This window comes from Balaenoptera ricei, chromosome 2, assembly GCF_028023285.1.
Source record: "Balaenoptera ricei isolate mBalRic1 chromosome 2, mBalRic1.hap2, whole genome shotgun sequence".
NCBI classification, from domain to species: domain Eukaryota; kingdom Metazoa; phylum Chordata; class Mammalia; order Artiodactyla; family Balaenopteridae; genus Balaenoptera; species Balaenoptera ricei.
In genome coordinates, this window is record NC_082640.1 from 14128619 (window position 1) to 14141897 (window position 13279).

Genomic DNA, 13279 nt, shown 5'->3' on the forward strand with positions numbered 1-13279 from the left:
TAGCCAACTGATTTTTAACAAGGATACCAAGACCATTCAATGGGGGAAAGAATAGTCTCTTCAACAAATGGTGCTGGGACATCTGGATACCCACAAGAAAAAAAAATGAAGTTGGACCCCTAACTCACATCATATACAAAAATTAAGTCAAAAGGGTCTTCACTGGTGGCACAGTGGTTAAGAATCCGCCTGCCTTTTCAGGTATATCAAGAAGTACTTTTAAAATTGTAGCACACCTGTAAATGTTGGTATGAGTGTAATGTGCCTACAAAATCTGTCTTCATTGAAAATTACACTAATAAATGCCTGATAAATCTTAAAAAAAAAAAAGAATCCACCTGCCAATGCAGGGGACACAGGTTCGATCCCTGGTCCAGGAAGATCCTACATGTCGTGGAGCAACTAAGCCCATGCGCCACAACTGCTGAGCCTGCGCTCTAGAGCACATGCTCCACAACAAGAGAAGCCATTGCAATGAGAAAAGCCTGTGCAGTGCAACGAAGAGTAGCCCCTGCTCGCCACAACTAGAGAAAGCCCGCACGCAGCAACAAAGACCCAACGCAGCCAAAAGAACAAAACAAAACAAAAACTCAAAATGGATCAACAGGGGACTTCCCTGGCGGTCCAGTGGTTAGGACTCCGTGCTTCCACTGCAGGGGGCACAGGTTCGATCTCTGGTTGGGGAACTAGGATCCTGCATGCTGCACAGCACAGCCAAAAGAAAAAAGAAAAAAAGACCCTATCTCTGAATGTAGTCACATTCTGAGCAGCTGGGGATTAGGACTTCAACCATGAAGTGTGTCAACTTCCTTGTCTGTTAAAATAAAGAAAAAAAAATTTTTTTTAATGGATCAACAACCTAAAAAGAGCTAAAAACATAAAACTCTAAGGAAGGAAATCGGTGTAAAATCTTTATATCTTCGGGTAGTAATGGATTATTAGGACACTAAAAGCATAAGCAACAAAAGAAAAATTAGATAAATTGGACTTCATCAAATTAAAAACTACTGTGAATCAACAGACAATATAAAGAAAATGAAAAAACAACCCACAGAGTGGGAGAAAAGATTTGTAAATCATGTATCTCTGATAGGTGTCTAGAATCCGGAAGATATAAAGAACTCTTACAGCTCAACAAAAAAAAGACAAACAACCCAATTACAAAATGGACAAAGAATATGAACAGGGGGACTTCCCTGGCAGTCCAGTGGTTAAGACTCCACACTTCCACTGCAGGAGGGCACAGGTTCGATCCCTGGTCGGGGAACGCCCGGCACAGCCAAAAAAAAAAAAGAACATGAACAGGTATTTTTCCAAAGAAGATTTACAAATGGCCAACAAGCACATGAAAAAGTGCTCAACATCATTCATGATCAGAGAAATGCAAATCAAAACCACAATGAGGTACCACTTCATATCCACTAGGATAGCTATAATTCTAAAAATTCAGAAAATATTAAGTGTTGGTGATAATGCGAAGGAAATGGATCCCTCATACACTGCTTGTGGGAATGTAAAAATGGTGCAGCCACTATGAAAAACAGTTTGGTAGTTCCTTGAAAAGTTAAATACAGAAGCACCATATGACCCATCAACGCCACTAGTAGTATATACCCCCCAAAATACTAATGTTCTAACATCTATACCAGTGTTCACAGCAGCACTATTCACAACAGCAAAGAGATAGAAACAACCCAAATGTCTTTCAACAAATGAAAGGATAGATAAAATGTGGCCTGTATATATACAATGGGATATCAGTCAGCCATAAGGAGGAATGAAGTACTAATACAGACTGCAACGTTGCTGAACCTGAAAATGGATCTAGACACTGATCAACAGCTGTTAACACACACACACACATACACAAAACAATTATCATATGCCTCTTGAAGGAAATATACAACACTATCTATGAAGTATTCTTGACTGTCCCCACAATAAACTGATTATGATCAAGTCTCTGAATATATCTAACTACTAATGTACAGAAAATACATGGAACAAAGTGACATGTTAAAACACACACACACACACACACACACACACCATCTAAGATTAATCAACAAAGTCTGCTGTGTACAAACTCTACAGGACAAATGACCCAGATTTTTTCCATAAGTAAACTGACAAAGGGGGAAAGAAGACAAAGGAGATTACAGAGAGACCTAAGAGACATACCAAGCTACTGCAATGTATGCACCTTATTTGGATCCAGCTTATGGACCTTATGGGATCCTGATTCAACAACTATAGAAGAAAACAGGAGACAATCAGGAAATTCTGAACAATGACTAGATATTTGATGGGTTTAGGAAATCCTTGTCAATTATTTTAGGTGTGATAATATATTGTGCATTTTTAAAATATACACGTAAACTAGAAATGCTCACATAATTCAAAATAATCAGAAGACTGGGGTAGCGAAGGGTTTAGAAGAAACAGCTGGCCATGACTTGGTCACTGTTAAAGCTAGGTACCAAGGTAGGGATACTCTCTACTTGTATGTATGCTTGAAATTTTTCAATAATAAAAGCATTTTTTTAATATACCTGTAAAAATTTACCACTTTAGTATCTCTGATGTCCATTCCCTCATTTTTATCCCTCCTCCTACTTCTGTCTCAAACAGTTCCTCAGTATCTCTCCCTTGGACTTGCTACAATAAAGCAGAGTCTTATCTCTGTGGAGTGTACATTCTAACATCAGAGTATAAAACCCAAAAAAGTATGTATAATCAAAACTATCCCTGAAAAACCCCTTAAAATCCCAATAGAGAAAGTGCAAGACACTGTACATCATTTTGAATACACAACCCTGCTTTATTCAAGTTCTTCTAACTGTGCTGTCAGATAGTATCTATCAATGATCCTCAACTCATTTTAAAACTTCCTCTTCAAGAATATAAGTAAGCCGACATCACCTCTTGCCTGGCCCCCTCAATAATAGTATACTTCATGTCTTTGTCAGCGATGGTTGGGAAAGCTTTACAATAATTCACAAGGGATTTCCATATAGGTTTGCCTAGAGCTCAGTGAGTAAAATGGCAGACTGAATTACCTCCATAATTTATTTTTTTTCTATCTCCCCCCACCCGCTAGGCCATATAGCTGGTTTTAAGTATGTTAAATGCACTTATCATCCAGCTTCGCCTTTCTTTTTTATAGTTGGTCTGGTCTCATATCCTTCCAATCCATTTACCACAATGCTGTCAGAGTGATCTTTCTAAAACAGAAAACTCATATGTTATACCTCAGTTTCAGTGGCTCCCCATAATCAACAGGATCAAGTCCTTAGTATGAAAGGGTGGAGCAGGGGCGGAGAAGAAAGAGGGAAGGGGAAGGTGGGGAAGGAGGGAGGGAAGGCAAGCCAAGGCAAGGGGAGGGGAGGAAGGAAGGAAAAGGATGAGCAGGGGAAAGGGAAAAGAAAGAAAATCTTGCCTATACCATCAGCTCCACCTCTCAGAAGGGCTACTATTCAAACTTTACAATGCAAATCCCTGATATACCTGTGTCTTTTATCATTTACTTCTCCCTTTGCCTATAATAACCCACCTTTCACACATCAATCTATGTTAAAACACTTACCTTCAACAACTGAGAACTATGGAGTGATTGACATTGAAGAAAAGTAACAGTTAAATTGAAAAATTCCTAATCCTGATCACCAGAAAAACTAAAATTTGGAACATATTTTCTGGTATGAAAAATGGGTACTAGATATTAAAGAACAGCATCATTGATACTATATACATCAGGTACACTGTGAGGTTTTGTTAACCAGTCTGGAAATACAATTGGCATTTCTATAATAAAATGCATACCAGGCTCCAAAATAATTTTGGAACACAATTTAGTCAGAATTTTTAAAATACACATCAAATTTAGAGTATGAGAAAGATGGCATTGCAAATCAATATGAAAAAATGAACTGTTCAATAAATGGAGATGGGACAAATGGTAGCATTTTATCATCTAGGAAAAAATGAAGCTGGAACCATACCTCACATTGTATTAGCTGGATACATTCCAAATGTATCAAACATTAAACTGTTAAAAAAAAAAAGAAAGAAAAGAAAGAAAGAAACTATAAAAATACTAAAGGAGGGAGGGGCTTCCCTGGTGACGTAGTGGTTAAGAATCCACCTGCCAATGCAGGGGACACAGGTTCAAGCCCTGGTCCAAGAAGATCCCATGTGCCACAGAGCAACTAAGCCCATGCGCCGCAACTACTGAGCCTGCGTTCTAGAGCCTGCGAGCCACAACTACTGAGCCTCTGTGCCACAACTACTGAAGCCCGCGCTCCTAGAGTCCCTGCTCAGCAACAAGAGAAGCCACCACAACGAGAAGCACGCGCACCGCAACAGAGTAGCCCCTGCTAGCTACAACTAGAGAAAGCCCGCGTGCAGCAACAAAGACCCAACATAGCCAAAAATAAATAAATAAAATAAAATAAATAAATTTACTAAAAAAAAAAAAGAAATACTAGAGGAGGGAGTTCCCTGGTGGTCCAGTGGTTAGGACTCTGCATTTCCACTGCAGGGGGCACAGGTTCACTCGCTGGTTGGGGAACAATCCTACATGCCATGTGTTGCGGCCAAGATAAAAAAAAAAAGCTAAAGGAAAACCATGAAAGAATTCCTTTATAACTCTGAAGTAGGGAAAGCCTTAACTAATGGTTCAAAACACAGAAACCAAGAAAGACAAGATTAAGAAATTCACCTAAATAAAAATCAAAATTTTCTGCATGAGAAAAAGCCACATGAGCAAGATCAACAACAGGGCCAAAACTAGTCCAACTCATCACAAAAGCCTAATATATGAGGTACTCCTATGAAAGCTTCAACAAATCAAAAAGGAAAAAATCAACAACCAAACAGAAAAAGAACAGATCACAAATGGGACAATACCAGTTGAACTGCTCTTAAAAACATGAAAAGATATTCAGATTCACTCATAATAAGAGAAACGCAAAATGCATGGTTTGAGACACCAACTTTCATCTACTGGATTACAAAAGATGTGTGCTGCTGGGAACACAAATTGGTACCACCACTAAAGAGAATAATTTGGGAATATCTACCAAAACTAATTGTAAAATCTCTTTGACCTAACAGTTCCACTGCTGGGAATTAATAAAATCCTACAGATGTCTTTGCATAGAAGCAAAATGACATATATACAAGCATTAGTCATAAAAGCAAAAGATTAGAAACAGGCAGCTGATTACATAACATACGATAATAAAGAAAGCTCTATACTGATAATAGATAAACTGTTCAGGGAAAAACTTAAGATGCAAGAGAGTATATATAATATTCATCCATTTGTATAAAATTGCAGAGAATTTTTGTTTCCTCATATTTATTTGTGTATCCAAAAACGTAGTAACAGCAACTATGTTGGTGGCAGAAACTGTACTGAGAAACTGTGCAGATAATGGTGAATCAGGAGTGGGAGCGAGGATTTTTAATATATAAAATTTTGGATAATGTGACTTATAGTCTAAACATTAGATTTAAATATTTATATATATCTATATAGTGCTAGCCAAAAACACTGTATTTTCCCCTTTTTTTTTTACTCATGCCATGAAACTATTCTATGCCAAAAATACTTTAGAGCTGGCTTCCCAAAATGTAAGTATATACTAATAGTACTAGTTTTATCTCTACTATTTTGAGTTTCCTCATCAGTTGCTTAATTTTCATAAAATGCCACAGTTTAATAAATTGATGTCTACACATTTAAGAATGGTACTGAGCTATAAAGAAACATGGATTTCTCTAAGAAAGGTAACTAAAAATGGAAATGAAAATTAGAAATACAAAAGGGGTCTTATGAAAGCACACTAAAATTTAAGAGAAGTCAGAATTTGTTTATATTCAAGCAACAAGGATCCACAGGGTGTTAAAATTAACACGCATTAGAAACATCATTTGTCTAGCAATACACAAAACAGGAGAAAAAGAATCTAAAACAGATTTTTATCTCTAACAAAGAAAAAAAAAAAGTGGCTTTTCCCAACAGTAATATAAGAAACTGTATCCATTTAAAAAAAAAAATCAAGATTTTAATTAGAAGTATGTGGATCATTCTGCACCAAAACAAAATAAAACTTAAGTTTGTCCAGAAAGTAGAAAAGTTATGTTTCAATTTTTAAAAATTCATAAATTACATCCAGTACTGTTAAAAATATTTAAGCAGCAAACACTTTGATATAATATGAACTACCAGATATTTTAAAATACATCTGCACTCCAGTGTTCAAGAAAATTTTCAAGAGAAAATGTTCAAGAGAATTCTCTGCACTTACCGCCATTATCTGTTCTTTTTAAAGCTCCATCCTTATGAGGACACAGTTCACATCTCTATTAAAGGAGGGGGGGGGGGAACAAAGAGATTTTTCAGATTACCAAAGTATAACATCTTCCCTGTAACTTCAAAACTATTAAAAATATGGTAGTGGCATTTGTACTAGTTGCCACCAAGAGTGTTATCAGAAAGATCCTCACAAAGTAATTCTCCTTGACATCTGATCTTCCTCAGAGTACCACACAACAACTTCTAAAAAGTAATTTTACTTAACATTTAAATTCCTGCCACAATTTTTTTTCTAATATTACATTAATAAAAATAAAAAGATTCTCTCAACATAGGATTGGGGCACAGTTTTTAACCTTTGCCTCTACTCCTTTGCTTTCTGAGTAGAATCAACCAGGATTATTACATACTCAGTTGGGATCTGGTTTCTCCTGAAATAAAGAGCCAAACTCAAATTCAGAATTTTGATTCAAGTAGGAAGGCATGATCTCACATGTGCTGACCTGCCTTTGGAAGGAAAGAACTGCTCTAATTATTCTAGTTACTCTTTTCATTCACAGCACAATGATACTCAGAATTATTATGGATCCCTCTCTACCATTCCCACAATTTAAAACCAGAAATAAACACCAAGCCAGTATTGCCATTTCTTTTCACTACTGACAAGAGGACTGAAATAACTGTAAAAATAATAAAGAGTTTCAGTGGCACTGTCTTACTATGAAGACTACATTCCTAGAAATCATATATGATTACTTATTATTTGTACCCTACCTTACTCTCCAAAGAGGTTTGAAGCATATAATATAGCAATATAAATGAGTTACAAAGGAAAATACGAGCAGAAAATTAAAATAAAATAGTGAATAAGCACGCAATAAGCTGGTAGGGAGGTTAAAGGACAAAAGTAGTAAAAATCATCCACATCCACGATGAGCAGTTAAGGGATACACAAAACAATTAGATGTAAACTATGATATCAAAAACAGTAATCATGGGCTTCCTTGGTGGCGCAGTGGCTAAGAATCCACCTGCCAATGCAGGGGACACGGGTTCGAGCCCTGGTCTGGGAAGATCCCACATGCCGCAGAGCAACTAAACCCGTGCGCCACAACTACTGACTCTGCACTCTAGAGCCCGCGAGCCACAACTACTGAAGCCCACGTGCCTAGAGCCCATGCTCTGCAACAAGAGGAGCCACCACAATGAGAAGCCCGTGAACTGCAACGAAGAGTAGCCCCCACTCACCACAGCTAGAGAGAAAGCCTGCACGCAGCAATGAAGACCCAATGCAGCCAACAATAAATTAATTAATTTAAAAAAAAAAAAACAGTAATCATGAGGGGAGGAGAATACAGATGCAGGGTTTTTTAAATGCATTTGAAATTAAGAGATCAGCAACTTAAAACAATCCCGTATATATATATAGACTGCTATAACAAATCCTCATGGTAACTGCAAGCCAAAAATCTATGATAGATATACACATAAAAAAGAAAAAGAAATCCAATCATAACCCAAAAGATAGTCATCAAATAATGAGAAGAAAACAAGAGAAGAAGAAGAATGGGGAAAAAAGACCTACAAAAACAAATCCAAAACAACAAAATGGCAATAAGAACATACATATCGATAATTACCTTAAATGTAAATGGACTAAATGCTCCAACCAAAAGACATGGTCTGGCTGAATGGATACAGAAACAAGACCCACATATATGCTGCCTACAACAGACTCACTTCAGATCTAGAGACACACACATACTCAAAGTGAGGGGGTAGAAAAGGTATTCCATGCAAATGGAAAAATCAAAAGAAAGCTGGAGCAGCAATACCAGTATCAGACAAAACAGACTTTAAAATAAAGACTGTTACGAGAGACAAAGAACACTACATAATGATCATGGGATCAGTCCAAAAAGAGGATATAACAATTGTAAACGTATACGTACCCAACATACGAACACCTAAATATACAATTCAAATACTAATGAACATAAAATGAGAAATTGACAGTAATACAATAAGGGTAAGGGATTTTCAACTCCCCACTTACATCAACGGCCAGATCATCCAGACAGAAAAACACTAAGTAAACACTGGCCTAAAATGACACATTACAGCAGATGCACTTAACTGATATATAGAGAGATATATGTATATCTATATATATGAGCACTCCATCCGAAAGCAGCAGAATACACATTCTTTTCAAGCGCACATGCAATATTCTCCAGGATAGATCACGTACATACTAGGCCACAAAACAAGCCTCAGTAAATTTTAAGAAAACTGAAATCATATCAAGCATCTTTTACAACACTATGAGATTGGAAATCAACTACAAGAAAAAAACTATGAAAAACACAAACATGTGGAGGCTAAACAATACGCTACTAAACAACCAATGGATCACTAGTGAAATCAAAAGAGAAAATTAAAAAATACCAAGAGACATGGGACTTCCCTGGTGGCGCAGTGGTTAAGAATCCACCTGCCAATGCAGGGGACATGGGTTCGAGCCCTGGACCAGTAAGATCCCACATGCTGCGGAGCAATTAAGCCCATGCGCCACAACTACTGAGCTTGCGCTCTAGAGCCCACAGGCCACAACTACTGAGCCTGCGTGCCACAACTACAGAAGCCCGCGTGCCTAGAGCCCGTGTTCCGCAACAAAGAGAAGCCACCCCAAGAGAAGCCCACACACCGCAACGAAGAGTAGCCCCCACTCGCCACAACTAGAGAAAGCCCACGCGCAGCAACGAAGACCCAACACAGCCACAAAAATAAGTAAATAAATAAGTAAATAAATAAAGTGCAAATTAAAAAAAAAAAATACCAAGAGACAAATGAAAACAAAAACATGATGATCCAGCGAGTTCCCTGGTGGCCTAGTGGTTAGGATTCCGGGCTTTCACTGTCATGGTCCAGGTTCAATCCATGGACAAGGAACTGAGATCCCGCAAGCCACGTGATGTGGTCAAAAAAAAGAAAAAAAAAAACACAGGATGATCCAAAACGTATGGGATGCAGCAAAAGCAGTTGCAAAAAAGGGAAGTTTACAGCAATACAAGCTTGTACCTCAGGAAACAAAAAAATCTCAAATAAACAACCTAACTTTACATCTAAAGCAACTAGAGAAAGAAGAACAAACAAAACCCAACATTAGTAGAAGGAAAGAAATCATAAGGATCAGAGCAAAAATAAATGAAATAGAAATGGAGAAAACAATAGAAAAGATCAATAAAACTAAGCTGGTTCTTTGAAAAGATAAACAAAAGTGATAAACCTTTAGCCAAACTCATCAAGAAAAAAAGGGAGGACTTCCCTGGTGGTCCAGTGGTTAAGACCTCCACTGCAGGAGGCAGAGGTTCAATCCCTGTTCAGGGAAGTTCCGCATGCCGTGGCGTGTGGCCAAAAAAAATCAAAAAGAAAAAAGAAAAAAGGGAGAGGGCTCAAATCAATAAAATGAGAAATGAAAAAAGTTACAACTGACAGGACAGAAATACAAAGAATCATAAACTACTACTACTACTAGCAACTATACACAACTAAAATGGAAAACCTAGAAGAGATGGACAAATTCTTAGAAAGGTACAGTCTCCCAAGACTGAAGCAGGAAGAAGTAGAAAATATGAACAGACCAAGTACTGAAATTGAATCAGTAACTTAAAAACTCCCAACAGGAAATTCCCTGGCGGTCCAGTGGTTAGGACTCTGCACTTTCACTGCTAAGGGCCTGGGTTCGATCCCTGGTCAGGGAACTAAGATCCCGCAAGCTATGCAGTGCAGCCAAAAAAAAAAAAAAAAATTAAAATACATAAAAAATAAAAGCTCCCAACAAACAGAAGTCTAGGACCAGATGGCTTCACAGGTGAATTCTACCAAACATTCAAATATTTAAAGAAGAGTTAACACCTATCCTTCTTAAACTATTCCAAAACACAGCAGAGGAAGGAACACTTCCAAAGTCATTCTATGAGGGCACCATCACCCTGATACCAAAACCAGACAAAGATATCACACACAAAAAAATTGCAGGCCATTATCACTGATGAACATAGATACAAAAATCCTCAACACAATAGTAGCAAACCATATCCAACAATACATTAAAAGAATTATACACCATGATCAAGTGGGATTTATCCAAGGGATGCAAGAGTTTTTCAATATCCACAAATTAATCAATGTGTTATATAACACATTAACAAATTGAAGAATAAAAATCATACCATCATTTCAATATATGGAGAAAAAGCTTTTGATAAAGTTCAACGTCCATTTATGCTCCCCAGAAAGTGAGCAGAAAGGAAACCTACCTATACATAATAAAGGCCATATATGAAAAACCCACAGCTAACATCATACTCAATGATGAAAAGCTGAAAACATTTCCTCTAAGATCAGGAATAAAATAAGGATTCCCAATTTCGCTATTCAACATTGTTTTCTAAGTTCTAACCACAGCAGTCAAAGAAAAAAACAAAAAAAGAAAAAAAAGGAATGCAAATTAGAAAAGAAGTAAAAATGTCACTGTTTGAAGATGGCATGATACTCCACATAGAAAATCCTGAAGGGCTTCCCTGGTGGCACAGTGGTTAAGAATCCGCCTGGCGATGCAGGGGACACGGGTTCGAGCCCTGGTCCGGGAAGATCCCACATGACGCGGAGCAACTAGGCCCGTGAGCCACAACTACTCAGCCTGTGCTCTAGACCCCACGAGCCATAACTACTGAGCCCACATGCCACAACTACTGGATCCCGCACGACTAGTGCCCGTGCTCCACAACAAGAGAAGCCACCGAAACAACAAAGAATAGCCCACGCTCGCCGCAACTATAGAAAGCCCGTGCACAGCAACGAAGACCCAACACAGCCAAAAATAAATAAATAAAATAAATTAATTTTTTAAAAAAAAGAAAATCCTGAAGACGTTACCAGAAAACTACTAGAGCTCATCAATGAAATTCAGGAAAGTTGCAGGGAACAAAACTAATATACAGGACTTGCCTGGTAGCGTAGTGGTTAAGAATCCACCTGCCAATGCAGGGGACAAGGGTTCGAGTCCTGGTCCGGGAAGATCCCACATGCTGCAGAGCAACTAAGCCCATGTGCCACAACTACTGAGCCTGTATGCCACAACTACTGAGCCTGTGCCCTAGAGCCCATGAGCTACAACTACTGAAGCCTGTGCACCTAGAGCCTGTGCTCTGCAACAAGAGAAGCCACCGCAATGAGAAGCCTGCTCACCACAACAAAGAGTAGCCCCTACTAGCCGTAACTAGAGAAAGCCCACGCACAGCAATAAAGACCCAATGCAGCCAAAAAAAAAAACTAATATACAGATATCTGTTACATTTCTATACACTAACAACAAACTATCAAAAAGAGAAATTAAGGAAACAATTCCATTTACCACTGCATCAAAAAGAATAAAATACCTAGGAGGTAAAAGACCTGTACTCAGAAAACTATAAGACACTGATGAAAGAAACTGAAGATGACACAATCAGATGGAAAGATGTTCTTGGATTGGAAGAATTAATATTGTTAAAATGACCATACTACCCAAGGCAATCTACAGGCTCAATGAAATCCCTACCAAATGAGTAATGGCATTTTTCACAGAACTAGAACAGATGATTTTTTAATTTCTATGGAAACATAAAAGACCCCAAATAGACAAAATAATCTTGAGAAAGAAGAACAGAGCTGGAGGAATCCCACTCCCTGACTTCAGACTGTACTACGAAGCTACAAAACAGTACGGTACTGGCAAAAAAAAAAAAAAAAAAAAAAGACACATAGGTCAGTGGAACAGAATAGAGAGCCCAGAAATAAACCCACATATCTATAGTCAATCTATGACAAAGGAGGCAAGAATACACAATGGAGAAAAGACAGTCTCTTCAATAAAAGGTGTTGGTAACACGGGACAGCTACATATAAAAGAATAAAATTAGAACATTCTCTAACACCATATACAAAAATAAACTCAAAATGGATTAAAGACCTATATTTAAGGCAAGATACTATAAAATTCCTAGAGTAAAACAGGCAGAACATTCTTTGACATAAATCACACCAATTTTTTTTTAATCTGTGTTCTAAAACAAAGGAAACAAAAGCAAAAATAAACAAATAAGACCTAATTAAACTTAAAAGCTTTTGCACATCAAAGGAAACCATAAACAAAACAAAAGACAACCTGCTGAATGGGAGAAATATTTGCAAACGATGTGACTGATAAGGGGTTAATACCCAACATATATAAACAGCTCATGCAACTCAACATCAAAAAACCACCCAATTGAAAAATGGGCAGAAGGGGACTTCCCTGGTGGCACAGTGGATAGGAATCTGCCTGCCAATGCAGGGGACACGGGTTCGAGCCCTGGTCCCAGAAGATCCCACATGCCGCAGAGCAACTAAGCCCGTGCGCCACAACTACTAAGCCTGCACTCTAGAGCCCGCAAACCACAACTACCGAGCCCTCATGCCACAACTACTGAAGCCCATGTGCCTACAGCCTGTGCTGCACAACAAAAGAAGCCACCACAATGAGAAGCCCGCACACTGCAATGAAGAGTCACTCCCACTCGCCACAACTAGAAAAAGCTCGCGCACAGCAACAAAGACCCAATGCAGCCAAAAATAAATGAATTAAAAAAAAAAAAAAGGGGGCAGAAGAACTGAACATTTTTCCAAAGAGGAAATGCAGATGGCCAACAGGCACATGAAAAGATGCTCAATATCACTAATTATTAGAGAAATGCAAATCAAAACTACAATGAGGTATCACCTCACACTGGTCAGAATGGCCATCATTAAAAAGTCTACAAATAGGAGTTCCCTGGTGGTCCAGTGGTTAAGAATTCGCCTTCCAATGCAGAGGACGCGGGTTCGATCCCTGGTCAAGGAACTAAGATCCCACATGCCACAGGGCAACTAAGC

At 38.2% G+C, this 13279-nt stretch overlaps 1 protein-coding gene across 10 annotated transcripts in view; it reads right to left on the reverse strand.

Annotated features, from left to right (window-relative positions):
* MLLT10 (MLLT10 histone lysine methyltransferase DOT1L cofactor) overlaps window positions 1–13279 on the reverse strand; it is a 252759-nt gene that overhangs the window by 193908 nt on the left and 45572 nt on the right. For all 10 annotated transcript variants that reach the window (XM_059911217.1, XM_059911207.1, XM_059911201.1 and 7 more), the window contains one exon: window positions 6315–6369. In XM_059911217.1, coding sequence (XP_059767200.1) covers window positions 6315–6369 — 55 coding nt within the window. The remainder of the gene's footprint in view (window positions 1–6314; window positions 6370–13279) is intronic.